This window comes from Xenopus laevis, chromosome 2L (assembly GCF_017654675.1).
Source record: "Xenopus laevis strain J_2021 chromosome 2L, Xenopus_laevis_v10.1, whole genome shotgun sequence".
Classification (NCBI taxonomy): domain Eukaryota; kingdom Metazoa; phylum Chordata; class Amphibia; order Anura; family Pipidae; genus Xenopus; species Xenopus laevis.
Window position 1 is genome coordinate 93,725,152 of NC_054373.1, and position 21,184 is coordinate 93,746,335.

The 21,184-nt window shown below is 38.4% G+C and overlaps 2 protein-coding genes across 5 annotated transcripts in view; one reads left to right on the plus strand and one right to left on the minus strand.

Annotated features, from left to right (window-relative positions):
- tmem54.L (transmembrane protein 54 L homeolog) lies at positions 1 to 14,655 on the plus strand. The gene is made up of 6 exons (XM_018246785.2): positions 1 to 159; positions 6,345 to 6,538; positions 8,467 to 8,526; positions 8,607 to 8,795; positions 9,983 to 10,105; positions 13,447 to 14,655. The coding sequence occupies exons 1-6, from the start codon at positions 147 to 149 to the stop codon at positions 13,534 to 13,536; spliced, it is 669 nt and encodes a 222-aa protein (XP_018102274.1). The 5' UTR covers positions 1 to 146; the 3' UTR covers positions 13,537 to 14,655.
- hpca.L (hippocalcin L homeolog) overlaps positions 14,181 to 21,184 on the minus strand; it is a 15,458-nt gene continuing 8,454 nt past the window's right edge. For all 4 annotated transcript variants that reach the window (XM_018246788.2, XM_018246787.2, XM_041582180.1 and 1 more), the window contains 2 exons: positions 18,229 to 18,334; positions 14,181 to 15,592 (listed from right to left, as the gene is read on the minus strand). In XM_018246788.2, coding sequence (XP_018102277.1) covers positions 15,495 to 15,592; positions 18,229 to 18,334 — 204 coding nt within the window. In that variant the 3' untranslated portion in view covers positions 14,181 to 15,494. The remainder of the gene's footprint in view (positions 15,593 to 18,228; positions 18,335 to 21,184) is intronic.

Genomic DNA, 21,184 nt, shown 5'->3' on the forward strand with positions numbered 1-21,184 from the left:
CGCACTTTACCTGGCTGCTGCGAGTTGGTTCCTCCCGGGGGAGGTCCGAGCTGAAATACCTATTGAGCAGGAAAGCGGCCAGTTGAAACGTAGGAAGCGGCCGTAATTGGGAACTGAAGGAGAGAGAGGCACACAGTGTAAAAACCATGTGCGGGCCCAGTAAGTAACATTGAAATTATTTATTACATTGAAAAGTACATTATGGCGCTCCTATACAAGATAGACAGTGGCACGGTCTCTTCTCTGTTGCTTCACTTCTTCAACTGAAACACACAAATGGCACACCCTAAACGCAGACACTGAGAGGATCAGATGGCAGTGCCCCTTCACAAGAAGCCATAACACTTTCCTCCTGTATTGTCCTGTACTGGGTGTGACGCCATAGCTCCTCTCTGTCGGCTGGGTAAAGCTTGAGTGGATTTATAGATTTAGGCAGTGTTGCCGGCTGAGGATGAAGTTCATTATTGTGGGGAATTAATGATGAACCAGTTTAGAATAAAGAAGGACCAACCGGTCATCAGACTTGCTCAGTTTCAATTTAATGTGCGTGGGTTTGGTTTAGTTTCTCCTTTTCCTTAGCTTGGTGTAGGAATGCCATTGCCACTGCCTACCTTTCTTTCCATTTGATACCATTGCCACTATAGGCCTTATTTATCAAGTAAGGTGCAAAGTGCAAAGCTCTGAGTAAAGGGGCATTCCCTTGAGTGTACATTAGCTTGTGTTTCATTCAGACTTCAATCAAACTATCAAGGTGCAGGGGAACCCTGTATTTACCACCTGGCTATGGTCTGCCTTGCACCAACAGATGAAGAGTCCAAGGAAGTAAATACTTTAAAGATTGTTCTATGGATTGTTCGTTGTATACACACATTTACTTTAAATTGCTGCGAAATATGCTGTCGCTATAAAAATTAATGTTAATTATAATGTTAATAATAATAAGGATGAGTGCTAAGGGTTGTCATTTTAAGGGCTCCAGTTTGTGACTTCCATAAATGAGCCCATTTGAATCATTTTTACCAGTCAAGCAAGTAAAATGGCACCTTAAATCAATGGGTTTTTATACTTGTTTAGTTTAACCAACTAGCTAAGGTTCACAATTTAATATATACAGAAATTGAAAGCAGCTCAATCCAAAGTTGTAAATTATAAACACAGGTTGCTACTACATCAGAGCTTTGACTATAACATTGTGGGGCACATTTACTTAGCTCAAGTGAAAGAATAGAATAAAAAAATACTTCGACCATCGAATTGGCTACTTCGACCTTCGACTTCAAATCGAACGATTCAAACTAAAAATTGTTCGACGATTCGATCATTCGATAGTCTTAAGTACTGTCAATTTAAAAAAAAAATCGACCCCCCTACTTCGCCACCTAAAACCTACCGAACCTCAATGTTAGCCTATGGGGAAGGTCCCCATAGGCTTTCTAAGCTTTTTTTTATCGAAGGAATTTCGTTCAATCGATGGATTAAAATCCTTCGAATCGTTCGATTCGAAGGATTTAATCGATTTTTCGTTCGATCGAATGAATTGTGGTAAATCCTTCGATTTTGATATTCGAAGTCGAAGAATTTAACATCGACAGTTGAATATCGAGGGTTAATTAACCCTCGATATTCGACCCTAAGTAAATGTGCCCCAAGTATGTATCAACTCGATGTAGCAATAAAGCACCTCAAATAGAAGCGCTCACCTTGTAAATATTCTGACCTGGGTGTAAAAACCCCAGTTCCCACACTTGTGTAATATCCAACTCTTAAGCAAAACTGCAACAAATGGAAAATGCACTCACCAAATAAACCGAGTGTTCCGGGTGCATTGCCCCAAACCTGTAGCAGGAGGTGTCTGAACAAATTGAAGAAATCTCGGCAAGCACTCCGAACACCACGCGTAGGATAAAAAGTAACTTTAATTCAGCTAATTAAAACATCAATCAATCAACATAGGATTGATGTTTTAATTAGCTGAAATAAAGTTACTTTTTACCCTACGAGTGGCGTCCGGAGTGCTTGCCGAGATTTCTTCAAGGTTCACAATTTGTTGAGGCTGTTAAAGGCATCTAAAAATATTGGTAAACCAATAAAACATCTATAGTTTTAGGAGTAACCAAAATATCAAATAATCATTCTAGGTTACAAATTACAGTTGGAATCAAGCACTTCCCAAATACTGAATTTGGCCCACTTTGGGGATTAGCCCCCTACAATTTGTATAACATCTGCCTTATTTTGAGATTAGGTCGCGTGTTGTTTTTCTAGAATTTTAGCTGCTGTAGACGAAATGTTTAAAAATATGTTATAAAATCAGAGTGCAGATTTATTTATGCTACTAGTCTTTCGTGAACATAGCCATTTGTATAGCTTTCAGAAGCACCATGTCCTCAAGTGAGCCGGCCCGGATTTGTGGAGGCCACCAAGACCTGGGCCTAGGGCGGCAGGATGTTAGGGGGCGGCATGCTCCCCAACCATGCTTCTGATGAAGTGACATAGAGGTCACGAAACGCATCAAGCAGACATCCCCTGCCCGCATGTGATTTTAGATGGAGTTTCAATAAAGTATATTCAATTTTATCAAGCTGGTTTCCACGTGACCATCATGTTGTCCGGTGAAGTCCGTCTCTCTATCCCCTGAAGTACCTACAAGCCGCGGCCAGAGCGGTTCTTTTTGGATACACCGGCGTGCGGATCTCCCGTGTATGGGCTCACTCTTCCGGCTACGGACTGCTCCCAACCCCTCCCCAACCACACCCACATTGGTTCAGATACACTGGCAATTTGCAAGAGATATTGTTTTTTTACATTTCCAATCCCATTGCTCTGGTCCCGATGATGAAAATTTGAGCTTGTTTTAGTAGGTAAATCTTAAGTCTCAGGGATGTAACTACAGAGCAAACAAACCCTGATATTGCTGGGATGCCAAGTGGGGCACTGTGTAAGCACTTTTAATATTTATTACTTATTACCAAAGTTTAGGGGCCTAAATAATTGTTCTAACATTGCATAAATCAAAACATAAAATGTAGGGTACACAATGGAATTATTACAAAGATTTATGCTTCTCATATAACAATTTCCTTCCTAAACCTCACCCCAGTGTGAACAGTGAAATTCTTTTAGCAGTTTGGATACATTTTCATTTTCCTTTGGTCAGCAGATTTAATCCAAAATGACCCTAGAGTCACTGCCTCTTTCCCAGTAAAGTGAATGTAGTTATCTGATAGATAACATACCATTTGTTAATAATTACAGTTTCTATAATCCACAGTGGTACTTCCAGTAGACCCAGAAACTGCCAGAGAAATGTCCCATCTTGCAGCTTGTTTATATATGAAAAAATATAAATAAATAAAACCAATCCCTTTAAATATCCATTGTACTACCCTGTCCTGCAGTTTTCCCCTGAAATTTAAAAATTAAAACATTGATAGGTCTTAATTTCAGCAGTGTTTGCAAGGTATGGATTTGGAGTGCCTGGCTCATCTTAATCAGCTTCTATAAGGTCATGACTTTAGACCACTAGACAACCGAAGGTGCAATTTTTCCATGTGCTACAAGAGCTTTTGCTCTTATTTGTTAAGGTTTGGATTTAGTTCAGGATGCAGTCTAACATTTTGTGATGGATTTGGTATTTGCCAAATACTTAAAATATGGATTAGATGCATTTTTTGTGTACTTCAACTAGGCAATAGTCCAAATTCTATTTGAATTTGGAAAACATTAGAATATCGAAATTTATCATGTATTGTCTCTTTAAAAATTAGACTGTGGCCATCTAAAACCTGCTGAATTGCTGTTTTAGCCTATGGGGGACCTCGAATTCGATCAAATGCGCTATTTCGTTGATTCGTATGATTCGAATTCAGCCGAATACGGACCCATTCGATCAAAAACGGACCTATTTGACCAAAAAAAAAAAACCTTCAACTTAATTTGGGTTGGTCTTTTTGAATTAGAATTTAGACGTTTTTTCAATTCGAAATTCGACCCTTGATAAATATGCCCCTAAACGTAATTTTAGGGATACACCAAAATCCTATTTTCAGGATTCAAGCCAACCCCAAATCTTTCAGGAAGGATTCAGGTGATCCCAAACAGAATTTGAATCTCATTAGTCACATGACCAAAAGTGACATGATTTTAAAGGAAAACGATATCCCAAAATGAATACTTAGGCAACAGATGGTCTCTGTGCTGCCTTAAGGTGGCCATACACGGATAGATCCGCTCGTTTGGCGATGTCGCCAAACGAGCGGATCTCCCTCCGATATGCCCACCTTGAGGTGGGCAATATCGGGCTGATCCGATCGTGGGCCCTAGGGCCCAACGATCGGATCCTAGCGTTCGCCAAACGGGCGGTCGGATCACGGGACCGCATCAACTAACAGATGCGGCCGCGATCCGACGGGATTTTTAATCCCATCCGATCGAGAAGGCCAGATCTCGATCGGGGAAGCCCGTCGGGGGCCCCCATACACGGGCCAATAAGCTGCCGACACGGTCTGTCGGCAGCTTTTATCGGCCCGTGTATGGCCACCTTAAGAGATCACCTGACCAGAAATACTACAACTCTAACTGTAACAGGAAGACATGTGGGAGCAAAAGACAGAACTCTGTCTGTTAAATGGCTCATGTTCTCTAACATGTGTGGTCTGTTTGTGTATATGATGAATCATAGGATCCCTGGGGGGGCTTATTTTTTAAAATGGCAATTTTCTATTTATGATTACCCAATGGCACATACTAATAAAAAAGCATATTATTATGATAATGGTTTATTTACATGAAGCAGGGTTTTACATATGAGCTGTTTTATGAAATATCTTTTTATAGAGCAAATAGATAATAAAGGGCTGGCACATACCAGACCAGACTCAGTAGATTGATGTAGTAAAAAATTATTTATGTAAGCAAAAAAACATCACAGCGAAGCCTAACGTGTTTCGTGCCTCAGGGGCACTTAGTCATAGGCTGAATAAACATTAGACCATGTAGTCATATTTAAATGAAAAGGGACCAATCACAAACATGTATTTAACCACCAATCCAGAGAGGCAGTAATGTAACTTAATATTTGAACTTTGTCATCCTATTTAAACTATATACATATATGAATGCTATTTAACTGCCCTATTTCTTTGTAAAAATATCTCTGGTTTTTAACCTTTGTACTTCAAAATCCTATTTATAGGTTAATTAATGGTTGTACCTAATCTGTTATGATGTTTTGGATTGGCTTTTCAAAAAATGTTTCTGATTGGTCCATTTCCAATTACTGCCTCTCTGGATTGGTGGTTGAATACAAGTGCCCCTGAGGCACGAAACGGGCTTGGCTTTGCAGTGATGTTTTTTGCTTAAATAAATACTTTTTTACTACATCAATCTACTGAGTGTGGTCTAGTATGTGCCAGCCCTTCATTATCTATTTGCCTCCCTGAGCTGAAGGTCTGGGGCTCGAGCACCTGGACCCACTGTATTTTTGGGTAAGTTAACTCCATCTTTTACTGCACTAGACACTGAATGCCTCTTTAATAAGCTTCTTGATATTTTTATAGAAACCTACATTGTTTGAGGGTATAGTTTTCCTATAAGAGTTCTGATTCAGTTCAGTCAGGCCTGTTTGGATCCAGCCAAATCCAGGGTTCAGCGCATCCCTATTCATAACACGCTCAATTGGTTTGTGCTGGGAATTGTAAAGATGCCTGTTGGATGTCAAGAGGGGGCTCTAAATATTGATACATCTAAAGAAAAATGAAAGGGGTTTCCTGTTGCTGGCAATATTGACCAGACCTAGGGATAGGCAGAAAAGGCACATAACTAGGGCAGGAATTTTGATGGACAAGTCACACATGAGGGGGGGGGTTGGTGTGCCAAGTTTTGCAGAGCTGATGAAGAATGGGATTTTGGGGTGATCAGGGCAGGCACTTGCCTTGGGCCCCCTCACCCTTTGGCCCAGCATTGCTGCCAGTTATGGCTTCTTGTGGTGGTACATAAATATAGCTACAGTAACAAAAGAGCAGGAGGATAATCTGGTTGAATTATGATGTTGGTAGTGGAGGCACAGGCCAAGCAGCGTATGGAGGCGGACGGCAATAATTTGGTTTACATATGGTTTTAATATTGGAAGCATTGGGGTTTATTGGTTTCTTTCACAAACACTACAGTGTTGTCAAATACAAAGAGCAATATTTTTAAGATATGAAATTATTAAAGATGGCTTTTTCCACTGGGCACATTAAACAAGGTAAACCAAATAAAGCAATAGGGGTGTGGGATCCTTATTTAACAGACAGTTCAATTATCCCCTCTCCTTTCTTATGATGCCCTTTTGTTCCATACAGAGGAAATGGACTCTGCAAGGTTTGGGAAGTTTCTGATGAAGCTTGGCCTGATTTTGATCGTCATCGGACACCTCAATTTCATAATTGGTGCCATTGTACATGGATTGGTATTGAGACACTTGGTTCAGCTGCAAGATGCTGTGGCACTGCAATATTCTGTGGCCAATATCACTGCTGTAGTATCGACGATACTGGTAGGTGCAATTTAAGTACATATTTGTGCTTTATAAAGTGAATAATGTTCTTCTTATTGTAAAATTATTTTAAATACCCTAATATTATACAAAACGTGTTACATTATTTATTACAGTACTCAAGTTTCAGTGAGTCATGTGACAGAAATGACATCACTAAGTACCAGTAACTTATAACTTATAATATCACTAAGCACCTTTCATTAGGATATAATGTACACGATATGCATGGCTCTAATGTCATAAGTCATGATCTATGTTTAGTTAGTGTAAATCCTGTCACATGACATCCTAAAACTTGTGTTTTTCAATAAATAATGCTCCCCTTGTTGTAAAATTTGAGCATATTAAAAGTCACCTTGGAGTTCCATGACCAGTATAAAAGTTATATGGTCATGAAACTCCTCGATGACTCATAATATCCCTATATTATATAATAGTGGATAAATTCTTCATTATATAACACAATTAGACTTACAGGTATCTGCAGACTACAGCTATTTACATTTTTACATCTACTTCTATCTAACAGGACAAAGGAATCCACAAACCTCAATTCAGGTGCAAGCAAGCCTCACAAATAAAGCTGGCCCCACATTTTCAGTAACAAAGTTGTAAATAAAATGATGTCTTATACCTGTAATGTCACAGATATATGATTAAAACATAGTATGTATAGTTATGACATTATCCATATTGTGTGATCAAAAACAAACCCCAACTAAAGTTTTTTGTAGCATTCATAGTATAAATACACAATGTTTGTTCCCTCCATTTGTTGTTACTTGATATAGACAATTTGAAAGACTGCCTTTCTGTACTGCATAGTCTTTAGCTAAGTATTAAAATAAAATGAGCATACATCTGTTAAGTTCAAGGATAATGCTGCAAAACAGCTAATGTACTATGGATGTGATAATAAGCAAAACTACATTTGTGGGCCAAAAATCTGCAATAAGAGAAATGATCACAGTATAGTAAACTGGCTTTAATGCTTTTTTGAGAATTTACCTGGTGTAAGTCATAATCATATTCTTTTACACTAAACAGATGCCATAGTCTCGTGGACAATTTGAATATGTGACCACTAATAAACTGCCTATATTACAGGGCATGTAAATTGTCACATGATTACTACTTTGCAGTAGGCGGTGCATTTTGCCTTACATAAAGAGAAAGCATATTTTTAAGTCTGGTACTCTATAGATAGTTCAATTAACATGCCATTTTTCCCAAACTGCAGGGCCAGCTAGCCCAAAAAAGCCATCAATGAGGGATCCAGCGTGAAGAGCAGTGAGGAATTGACTTAACCTTTACTTGATAAAGCTTATAAACACCAACCTAGATTTCAACTGATATATTGTAGTTATCAGGGGGCAGATTTATCAAAGGTCAAGTTATAGAGGTTTTATTTTTACCTCGAATGACCTCAAATAGTATCTTATTTAAGAAAAAACGTGTCTAAAACTCAAACGAATATTACAGAGTCGATTGAATAAGACTTAACTCGAATAAAGTTTTTTCTCAAAAAAAAATTTGAATGTCAAGAAGGCTATTTACATCTTCAAATGGGTCACTGGACCTTTGCCGTTGACTTCTACGTACACTTGGCAGGTTTTATATGGCATACTATCGAATTCCAGTTGTTCCCAGGGTCGAGGTATGATAAATCTCGAATTTGAGTTTGGATTATTCCCAACTCGAATTTGTGAGTTTTGACCAAAAATCCAACTCGAAAATTCTAATCCGAATTTACAATTCAAACCTTAATAAATCTGCCCCTAGGTGTCAGTTTATTTGCATACATCTTTATGAAAGCTCATAAGAATGTAGAATTAAGACCTCTTCAATCTGTATCATTACATTGTACACTGTATATCTAATTACAATGCAGCCTACTCAAACATATTTTCTTTTTTGTGTTATAGAGTATCACATGTGGAATAACTGCTATTGTCCTGTCTAGGTACCTGGCACATTTACCGCTGGTAAGAACAATATGTCCTCTAAACATTTATGTATGTTTCTAGCTCCCTTACATATATTGAAATTATATTCTATCTTGCAGCGCTGGACAGTGTTGGTACTTGGTATAATTAATGCGATCCTTTCTGTGGCCTGTGTGGTGGACCTGGTTGTGTCTGTAATCATCACGGTGGGGAATAAAGGTCGTACGCTGATGTCATCATGTGCCTTTACCAACCTGGAACTAATTCAGATCTCATATGAGTGTCCCTTTGATCCTACAAGAATCTATGTAAGGTTTACATCCAGGCATAACAGCCGTAAAAAGCTTTAATAGCATGATTCACGTAAGCTGTATTTAAACTTATAGTATGAAAATAAGCATGGGTTAATTGGAAGATTTCTTTTCATTCTTCTGAAAGGACAAGTGGAAGGATTAATCTTTAGGCTACTGAAATTCTTTCATAAAGCTTAGCTGGGAAAGATATTATGGTTTAAAATTGTGTTATTTCACAAGGGATACATTTTTTTCAAAATGAACCAGTTAATAGTCCTGCTCCAGCAGAATTCTGCACTGAAATCCATTTCTCAAAAGAGTAAACAGATTTTTTTATATTCAATTTTGAAATCTGACATGGGGCTAGACATATTATCAATTTCCCAGCTGCCCCAAGTCATGTGACTTGTGCTCTGATAAACTTAAATCACTCTTAACTGCTGTACTGCAAGTTGGAGTGATATCACCCCTCCCTTTTTCCCCCCAGCAGCCAAACAAAAGAACATTGGGAAGGTAACCAGATAACGGCTCCCTAACACAAGATAACAGCTGCCTGGTAGATCTAAGAACAGCACTCAATAGTAAAAACCCATGTCTCACTGAGACACATTCAGTTACATTGAGAAAGAAAAACAGCAGCCTGCCAGAAAGCATTTCTCTCCTAAAGTGCAGGCACAAGTCACATGACCAGGGGCAGCTGGGAAATTGACAAAATATCTAGCCCCATGTCAGATTTTAAAATTGAATATAAAAAAATCTGTTTGCTCTTTTGAGAAATGGATTTCAGTGCAGAATTCTGCTGGAGCAGCACTACTAACTGATTAATTTTTTTTTAAAAAATTTCCCATGACAGTATCCCTTTAAGGTCTCTATGCTGTGTTGGGCCTGACTGCCATAAGAACTAGACATAACAAGAAACATGTTAAAACAGTGCTAGTTGAGCCTTCTATAGGTTCTATATATGCACACACTCTAATGCATAGAAATGCGCTGGATAGTCACTAATGTAATTGCAGACACAGGCGAATTTGTTTAGACTAATTATTTGTTCAGACTGTTATGTCCTTGTTTAGAGACCATAGATTCTATGTTGTATTATATCCAGAACATTTTTTGTAAACCCTTTTCAATGTGTTTTGGCAAAATACCAGAAATGACCCCATGCACACTGTACTCATACACTATTATCTTTATATATACAGAGCACTACTCTTTGTCTGTGGGTGATCTCCATCCTACTGGATGGTGCAGAAGTTGTGTTCAGCGTACGCTGCTTCCTTACTGTCTTCAAGTTGATGGACATTAGACTCTGCCGCAAGAGACAGGTGAGTATTGTAGTGGCCGTATAGGTAGAGGCAAAGCTATTTAAAGGAGGATTCCCGAAATGCCTTTGCTTTTAGTTGCCGGCAAAGAGTTAAAGGGATTGTTCACCTTCAAACAACTAGTTGTTTTCAGATAGATCACCAGAAATAGCGACTTTTTCAAATTACTTTCTATTGTCTATGTGTCACAGTTTTTCCAATATTGAAGTGTAAAGTGTCATGTTTCACCTTCTAAAGCAGCTCTGGGAGGGGGGGTCACTGACCCTGTATCTAAATTGATACATTTAGTTGATACATTTCATTCCGCTGGCTGGAAATAGAAAAGCTATGTAGAAATAGAAAAACTATTTACATTGCAATTGGAGCAGGAATGATCGTCAATACATTACGTCACCGGCCGTAAAACGTATATATGTGTCATTTATCTCGCGACCATATTTAAAATACGCTGCGTATTTACTTAGAGTGTGGTTTCAAACTTGCAGATCCCATAGAGTCTATTGATTTGGTAGTTTCTTGACATATTGGCATTTCTGCTAAAAAACGCCAATACTGGTGTCCTGTGGCGGATTTCAGCTTACAAGCGCCCTGTGAGAATTGCTATAGTGCATTTTCCATTAGTTTCAGTGGTAGTGCAGTTTATGCGTATTATTATTTTTGAGCTTTTTTAAAAACGCCACGTCTGGCCTTGCCCTAATACTCCTGCTGCTGAGAAATGTATCAACTAAATGTTGCAAAATTGTAAAAGTTTAGAGTCTGCACCTGAATTACTGAGCTGCCAGACTCAAACACCAGAGACAGGAACATTCAACTATTAACTTAGATTTTGGAAAACTGTAAAAAATTTAAAATGGAAAGTAATTGAAAAAAGTCTGTATTTCTGGGGAACAATCTGAGAACAACTGAACTGAAAAAAGTGTTTGGAAGGTGAACAACCCTTTTATTGCACAGAGAAGTCAAGCCCAAGCAAGACATGACTTCTGGAAAATGTAGGGGCAGTAATGCTGCTACAACTAAAAACATATGATCACGTGTGCAAACATGCCCCAGTCTTTTATCTTTGTAATGTGGATATGAGAACTTTGGGCACCATGAAATTCCTCTTTCTAAGTTGCCTACATTTTTTGCTGTTTTTATTTTTTATGTGACAGTTTTGGTGGGCTGCAGTAACATACACCTCTCACTGGTTTCAGCCAGCTTACATCAGAAAAGCAGCTTTTAGAAAAAGGGATTTGTCCTAAATCTGAATGTACCTCAGGCGGAGGAATGCGGGAGTGATAATGAATTCTGATATTTATTCTTTTAAAGTATTTTAGAACCACTCCGGCCTGTGGGCCAGTCAAAAAAAGTGCTGTTCACATCAGTAGCTTGATACCAGAAAGACTCCCTAATGTGGGACTTGGGGGCAGATTTATCAAGGGTCGAATACTAAATTAGAATTGGAATTTTATTTTTGGTCAAAACTCACAAATTTGAGTTGGGAATAATCCAAACTTGATTCAAATTTTAAATTTATCAAACCTTTACCCTGGGAATAATTTGAATTCTACTATTCGCCTAAAACCTGCCGAGTTCATGCATACAGTAAGTCAATAGAAAAGGTCCAGTGACCCATTTGAAGATGTTAAGATGTTTTGGATCAAAATTCTCAGGGTACTAACTGAGCATTTTGACTTCCCAACAATTGTCTATCCTCTTATATGCCTCCAGGGGGTTCTAGACGAAAATGTAATGTACAAGTATGCTAAAAATAGATACTGCTCATTACTATTCTATGCAAGGAAAAACATAGCCCTGCACTGGATGGGGCCCCGACATCCAACAGTTAAGACATGGAAATAATTGGTTCACAAGGCTATCCCCTAATAAAACCGACCTATGAAGCAAGAGGGACGCAGTCCAAATACGAAAAAATCTGAACCTCATGGTGTGAGTTGGATCTAAACTAAAAATGTACCCTAGTTTTGTCAGTAGTTTCATACTGTACTGAAATAATGTTTATTTGTTGCTAATGCTTCCACTTACTACACTTCCTAAACTGTAACGATCTTGGCTAAATGTATGTTATTAAATATTTATAAAAAAACGTTACCTTTATAAATAACATCCCAATCGAATTTCGAGTATATTCGAATTTATTAGAGTAAATAAAAGTCACTTTTTTTTTTTTTTTTAGCAAACTGCCATTTTTATATAGAGGAATGCCACCATATATGCATAATTTAGAGATACCAGATTACCCCTTCAAAGAAAAAGTATACCTTCAGAATACTAAACCAACAGATATTTTATATAAAAGGTGAACTGTTAAAGGATTTTACCAAAATGCAAACCTAGGTAAATTTAAGAGCCAAATTTACATTTTTTTAGATTAAAATTTTGCTCTTCTATTGCATACATCTCAATTGCACTCTCTGCAATAATGATACCGTCACCCCTAGATCTACCCTGACCCAAGAAGAAAGCCTTAGGCAGTTGTCATATACATATAATTAATATTGACCTTTTACATCTTTTATTCGAGCCAGTTCTGTGTGGCCACTTACTGATTACCTGATTGGAAATAATTCAGATTCTGTGAAGTTGTAACTGTAAAAGACACAGCTCTGTTCATTCATCCACTGATGTAACCTAGCATGTATGTGTGCCCTTGTGAGTTAGGAACCATCTGGGCTGCAGCACATATTTAAATCAATGGTCAATTAACCATGAAAAAGGTATTTTTTATAACCTGGTATAAAATGAACAGTCTCACAACCTTAAATTATGCATACATGGTGGCATTCTCTTGTATGAAAAACTCGTTTGCAGGTTTGCATCTACAAATAAGTCATCCCCTTTCATTGGTCTGGTATACCCTTACTCCTATGAACAGTATACTTTATAATGCAATTTGATTGGACTGGCCCACTATGAGTTGTACAGTTGCATTGCTCACTATGTAGTGCTGTGCAAACCACTGGCAAACTTGCAAATCTGGCAAGCGGAATACTTGCTCTCTATACATGGCAAGTATTCCATGTATAGATATGCTAAACATTATATTCTTATCTGGAACAATTAAATTATATGCAAGTAATATCTGTAAGCCTTATTGTAATATAAGTAGTGATGAGTGAGGTCTGGGTGCCAACAATAAGAAAAGCTCTGGTGGCAAAAGGATACAGTACAGTATTTTTTTATTAGTATTAGGTGTAGATAATACTCAATCTTTATGTCACATATGATGTAGTCGGCGATGTCTTTTTTTTATCAGTTTTGTTTTGCTGCATTGAATGTGTAGGTCTATTAAAAAATGTAGCACATAAGTATATTAGGTTTCATGTTGTTCATCTTCTCTGTAGGACACGTTTCATATTCACCAGAAGAATGATGCAGTTATCACAGAACAGGATGCTCAGAACGAAGAGGATGAATGCACTGTAATGTTGTGATAAGAGCTAGGCAATGACACAAGCTGGGAACATATATGCAGTTTTAGTATTTAACTCATGCACTAGATGGTAGCCCATCCATCTCCAGTTTCCAGAGAACTTAAACTGCTTTATTGTTCTTGCCATCCAAATAGAACAGCGGACTGCAGTCATCGAGCAAAAGAAGTAAGCAGCAAGATTTCTAGGCCATGAGGATATTCTGTTCTTCACATGAAAAGGTCCAGTCAATATATTGAATATGTTCTTGCATGAAAGCTGACACCACAGATGAGGTGGATGTGGCTGAGTTCCAGTCTGAAAACCAAAAATTAATTTTTGGGTCAAATGCTAATTTGCTATCCTAAATGCTCTCACACTACTATAGATCTATAACTGTACAATAATATGCTGTTGCCTGAAGAGAAGTAGGCATGGTTTGCAACTCACAGGTGATGATATCATCTTTAGTTGTATTTTTCTGAAGGGCACATAAATCTAGCAGCAAATTATTCAAAAGGCATTCCACTATGATGTGATGCTTTGCAGTGCATTTATGATTTGTAGAAGATTTGTCTCAGCTAATGTACATTTAGAGGGTTAAATGTGCATCAGGGGTGAGATGTTATTAGTCCGTTCAAGGTGTTACAGAAGACAATACTCACACACTCTTGCAAGACTTTATTTCTGTTAGAAAATCATATAGCGTAGTGCTAAATTCACTGCTGTGATTGTTTCAAAGAGTGATACTGCAATATATATTATGCAGTAGCATAATACAGAAGAACATTCAGTACAGGCTGTCAATACATACAGAGTATTCAATTATAACTCCTCTAAACTCTAATGAAGTCTTTGACCTGTATCATAACTCTACTGCTCATATAGGCTGGGTCCATTTAAGATTATAGTTTGCACAGAAATAGTACAGCAGATTAGGCCCCCAAAAAAGTATTAGCAGGGCTAGAGGCCAATTTGATGCCCATGCAGACACATTAACCATGCAATCAATTACTGCACATACCATGAAATTAGAACTGCATCACTGTATTTGCCAAATACAGAATTTCATTCAGGCATATGTATATACTAAATGAAAATTCACAGTGGTTAATAAACTTATAAATACAAAACTTAAAACAAGTACTTGTTTATGCTGTGTCTCTCCCAACGTCCCACCTGGGAATACTCAAATCCAAAAAGTACAGAAGGGAGAACACAGAATGCAATTTGTCCACCCTGGTAAATTGTATACATGTATATATGTAGAACATATATACATGTATATGTATATATATATATAGAACAGTCTATACCTAAAAGACATTCCTCAGAATGGAGGGTTAACTACACTAAATTCCCAGGCAGCTTTTTCATCTTCTAATTGAGCATTAACAGCTTGTGCTGTAATTAGTGGGATGAGGCAAGATCAGAATATTTCTCATATAGCCTCCATTCAAACCACTTCTCTCCTTGGAATGAGAAAGGCTGAATTGATTGAGAACAGTGCAAAACTAGATATTTTATGCTAAGAACCCCTTTTAACGATGTCCCTAATGAATATGCTAAATGGAATGTGCATAGTTATTTCCTGTTAGTGCTTCCAAACTAGGTCTCAGTTAAACTGCCACCTGCTCCACTGAGCTGAGGACAAAAAGAATGCTGCTTCCCACTTCCTTCTAAATGGCAGCACATATATATATATATTTTTTTTTTCTTTTAAATACATTTGAGGGTTCCCATTCATTAGCATTTTCCCAATTCCTGAGTGCTCATTTGTCCCATGCACCCTTTGTTACTTAACAGCATATATAAAATTAGATTTAAATAAATAAATAAAGGGAAAAGGATTCACAGGTTGGCAGTGCATTCAAGTCCATCTAATGCCCAGGAGAACTCTGGGACAATCAGCTGTGCAGAGGGAGAGGATCACTCCTTGGCGCATGTGCAGGAAGAAGTTCGATTTTTCTCATGATGATGTGTTAAAATTGAGAAGCTGTACTAGGGTCACACTGCAGTAAACGCACAATGGATGGGTCACTCTTGGCACCTTTAATAAATTCCTCTAAAGAGAGCTTGCCTAGAAAAGAGTACAGAAGAGACAAGGATGGGTTTCAGTTATGTAATTATTTGATATATATGGTAGACAGAGCACTGCCCATTTGGAACAGTTCCCAGAAACTAGTTCCCTTCAGACACAATACTACACCTATACCCTCAGTAGAATAATTTATTTTCCTACCTAGATCAGTGTAGGACTGGGATGTCAAACTCTAGATATGCAATACATTGGGAGATCAAATCCAACCAATTTTTTTCAAGATTTGGATGTGGCCAAATTTATTAATTCAACCAAATCCAAACTCAATGACATGTGACATCAACTTGACAACGGACAGTGACATTTTTTTTTACATTAACGTGGTGCAACACTACAAACTACAGCCATTATGAATTCCCAGTTTTCCTATACACCTGAGAACACCTGAAGTTCAACACAACTTGTATACATTTTCTATGCTAAAAAAACAAATGTTCAACAGGTATTCTCTTTCTGCATCATTTGATATCCTGGCAGGGAAGGAGGTACTAAACACTGATGTTACATATTGTAACAACTACTCCACAGCTTACTGACAGCATGCAGGAACTACCTACAATAACCCACAATGCATTGCACTGCAAATGTTCCTTTCCTTATTGAAATCCCATGTCCAGGGAATTGTGGGGTTTGGAGAATGCAGTATAAGGACAGCTGGCTGTTGATACAAAGTAACAGTAGTCAACCAGCTCAGCAAAGTAGTCAGACAGATCAGCAGGAGAGCAGGGGGCTAGGCTTAGGGAACTGTCAGAAACCATTAAAAATCAGGAAAAGTCTGCATATTTTTTAAAAGATGTATATTGCAAAGTTGCTTGAAATAATGTTTATTTTTTGAAAAAGCTTAAGTTATGTTTTTGTGGAGTTCCCCTTTAAAGGAACAGTTCTGTGTAAATACAAAAACTGGGTAAACAGACTGTGCAAAATAAAAAATAAATTTCTAATATAGTTAGTTAGCAAAAAATGTAATGTATAAAGGCTGGAGTGACCGGATGTCTAACAGGACAACTTCTGCAAAATATAAAAATGTTTATTAAACACCTATCCTCTCTGATCACAGAAATGGTCTATATGTATCCCCATTATTTGTTCAACACACACAAAAATAGACAGGGACAGATTTACATAGCAGGCACCCCTAAACCCACTGACGTTCGTTGCCCCATCACCCTCCCTTTTATTTGCGCATATTTTCATCATCGATACAGGAACAATGGGGATTGGGGCACTGGAAATATTTCAAAGTACAGGTATGGAATCAGTTATCTGGAAACCCATTATCCAGAAAGCTCCGAATTACAGAGAGTCCATTTTATCCAAATAATCCAAAAGATCCTTTATCTGAAAATCTCCAGGTCCCGATCATTCCGGATAATAGGTACAAATAATACAAAAGATCCGTTATGCGAAAATCTCCAGGTCCCGATCATTTGGGATAATAGGTTCAATACCTGTAATACAAATATAATGCAGTGTTGTCCTGCACTGGTAAAACTGCTGTGTTTGCTTCAGAAACACTACTACTGCTGCTGTGTAGCCATGGGGGCAGCTATGCAAAGGAGAAAAGGCTCAGGTTACACAGCAGATAGCAGATAAACCTGTGCCATTTAACTCTAAATCAATTTCCGCCATTGCTACACAGCAGATTGTTTATATAAACTATAGTAGTGTTTCTGAAGCAAACTGATCAGTTTTACCAGTGTGGAACAACACACTTCAAAACACAATTTTTTTGGTGTTACTGTTCCTTAAAGGGCAATGGCACATAGGAAGATATGTTGCCCGCCGAAGTGCAAATTTAATTATGGGTGACATATCTCCCATATCTACAGGTATGTGTAGTTCTTTAAAACCTTCCTGCCATTAGGATGAGGCTTTCTCAGCCTGATCAGTGAGAAAGCGGAGGAGTGCTCCACCTCCAAATAAGACAATAAAATGGCAGGTTGTATGTAATAGTGCAGACAAAATGCTTCAGGGACTCACCTTACAGACCTACCTACAAAGACCCATGCTGGACCACCCTGCCTCTACTCATATGCAAGCAGTTCATTAAAGTAAATGGAGAGAAGTGATATACCCCTAGGAACACTGTTGAATGAAGGCTCATAGCCTACAGGGAATGCTAGCAGGACATGAGTTCTATTCCTCCAGATACAACATCCACCTTCCATTCCTTTTTTTCCCCAGGCATACCACTACCAAGTAGCCCCCTTTTTGCCTTTTGTTACAACAGCCCCCCCCCCATAATCTCGGTTCAACAACAGCACCCATAGCTTCCCACTGCCGTATTATTTACTCCAGGTACTACAGTTTTCAATCTATTTCTCCTTTTCAGTACAGTGCTTACCTGCCCCATCCTCCTGGAACACTTTAACTAGCTACAAGGAAGGACAACACCCCACCACCAATTCTCTTCTCTTGAGGTTCTCATTCCTACAGATAAGCAACATCCCCTATTCTCTTTATACTAAGTATGCAGGTATCATAATTACTCAAGTCAGTGGTGTTTAACCTAGTTTTTCCATGAGGAGTGCATTTAAATCATCCATGCAGCACAGATTGCGACCTACCCACTCTTTTATCAACTCAGTGTTTCTGCAACTCCCACCACTTCTTACCATCGTTATTTGTGTCCATCTGTTGGAAGATTTTCTCTGTGCGTTTCTCTGGAGTAGACTCGTCTTCTGGCATCTTCATTACTGAGGAAACCATCTTATATATTGCCTGGGAAAAGAACCAAGAACCCATGAAAATAATAGCAACGCATTATATATCAATTAATAAATAAAATGGGGACACTGGCTGGAGCCAGAATCTGAAAATTTGTTGTCCTGTTCTCTGGTAAAAATATGCTGTGTGGGAGATAAAATGAATCATTTATAGAAATTAAGTGCCCTGCCAGTTGCCATTAAGCAACTAGCTGGAAGTGGCTACTTTCAGTGCAGAAACATCATGGGTAGAGATGTGGTCCCTAAGCTTTTGTCAGCTCCTTCCTTCCATGCTCATACAGATACCAGCTGTTGCAAGATTCGAGTCATAATTACCAACATCTATTTTGAAAGGTCTTTATTATCCCTGATAAAGGAAAGCCTGGTTGGCTACACCTCAACTACCAAGTAGCAAATATTCCATTCAGGGGGGTAAAAGGGCTAATTTAATAACACAAATGCCAATTCAGTACAAGCAATTATCAGTGCAGTTTGAGCGATGAAAGCAACAATAGCTACAGGCTGTAACAATGCAAATGTAATGCATTTACATATATTAATGAGCCCCAGCATATACAACTACAGTTGTGAGCAAATCATTCATATTGCTATATATGAATGAGATGCACCAAATCCATTATTCAGAGAAATCATGACTTGTCTTTCGCACATTGCATAACAGTTATAGTTTATAGTGCAAGAACAATAAATGTGGCAAGCCTTTATTGACCTAGTATTTGCTTTCAGCAATACATTGTTCCTAGCACTACCCCTATGTCCCACAATAAATGGATACTATTTAATTCACAACCAAGGACAAAGGGATAACAGATCAACTTTCTCTGAAGGAAAAAGGCTCTATCCCTTAATTTTTAACATTTACATATTGTATTGTACCAGGGTAAACCTACAGCAACCAAATCAGATATATACATTATACCTTCCTTCTAGAGACGGACTTGCCTGCTGGCCCTTTCTTGCCAGTATTTACTAACAACGTGTGATCTCGGAGCAAATGCAGTTGAGGTTTGGGAACGCCAGCTGAATACCAAGTGCTAACCGAAAGCATTTCTACAAATAACATGCTTGTCAGTGTAAATTTTTTTTTTTTTTTAATTAAGTTTTTTAAAGGGTTCCTGCACATGACATTTTCTTTTATCAGTATACAAGGAACAGGGAAATGTTTTGGTAACTAGTAATGCGCGGGTCAGGAAAAACTCAACCTGCACTGGACCCCTAATCCACAAAACCTTAACCCACATCCGACCGTAACCCGCAAAATGATGCCATTATAGGTCCTGCACCCGACTTGTACCCATGTTTTCTCACTCTGTACTTTTGTGAGTGCCTCTGGTTCCTAGACTGGGAATTTTCATGAGCAGTGGAGGGGTGTATTTCCTCAGTCTGACCGGCCCTCAACCCTAACCCACAATGGTTGGCCAAATTTCTATCCAAACCCACCCAACTTGTGGTCAACCCATGGGTCATCTCTGGTTTTGGGTCAACTCACATATTACTACTGGTTACTATTTGGAGTCAAAGATTGGATGCAAAAATCCACCTGATAAGCCTTTAAAGTTTTAAATGTTTGAGTATAACTGCTGCTACATGTGCAGGAGATTTTATGATGGATCCCTCTCCTAAATCTGTTTTGTGGACACAATCAATCACTTAAAGGGATACGGTTATGGGAAAAGAAAACACATCAGTTAATAGTGCTGCTCTGCACTGAAATCCGTTTCTAAAAAAGAGCAAACTGATTTTTTAATATTTAAATCTGACATAGAGCGAGACATAATCAGTTTCCCAGCTGCCCCCAGTCATGTGACTTGTGCTTTGATAAACTTCAGTCACTCTTTACTGCTGTTCTGCAAGTTGGAAAGATATCACCCCCTCCCTTCCCCCCCCCCCCCAGCAGCCTAACAACAGAACAATGGGAAGTCAACCAAATAGCAGCTCCCTTAGGGTTAGTTCAAACGAGCGCTAAAGAACACGCGACGCTGCGTTTTCAGAAGTCACCTGAAGTTGCCTCACGAGGAAACTTCAGGCGACTTCTGAAAACGCAGAGCCGCATGTGCTTTAGCGCAGGCGACTTTTCATAATAGCAGATGGGAAGACACAAGAAGGCAGTTCGGGGAGATTGTCGACCAGAAGTCGAGGCAATTAGTCGCCAGGCGACAAAATCTCCTTGTGAGAACTAACCCTTACACAAGACAACAGCTGCCTGGTAGATCTAAGATCAGCACTCAATAGCAAAATCCAGGTCCCACTGAGACACATTCAGTTACATTGAGTAGGAAAAAAAACAGCCTGCCAGAAAGCAGTTCCATCCTAAAGTGCTGGCTCTTTCTGAAAGCACATGACCAGGCAAAATGACCTGAGATGGCTGCCTACACTCCAATGTTACATCTAAAAAATACACTTGCTGGTTCAGGAATTTTATATTGTAGAGTGAATTGTTTGCAGTGTAAACAGTGTAATTTAGAAATAAAAACTACATCATATAAATCATGACAGAATCCCTTTAAGTTTACCTTAATTTATGTGATTTTGGTGGTAAATGGTATCACAATATTGTTGAAATAAGAATTGCACTGAAAAAAGGTTGTGGTTTACATTCACTGTTGGTGGTACATGCACAGTACTACATTATTATTATTTTTCTTGTTTTTTCCCTGTGCTCTGTTTTGCAGCAATCCAGTGACATATTTTGAAAGTTTAACAGCCTTTGATTAGTTGTTGCTTGGGAAAACACTTTATTTGGGACATTTTATTGTAATTTTTAACTGACTTGTGACACCTAGGCATCCAATGGATACATAAACGATATCTTACAATCATTAGGCTTTAGTGGTAACAAAATCTA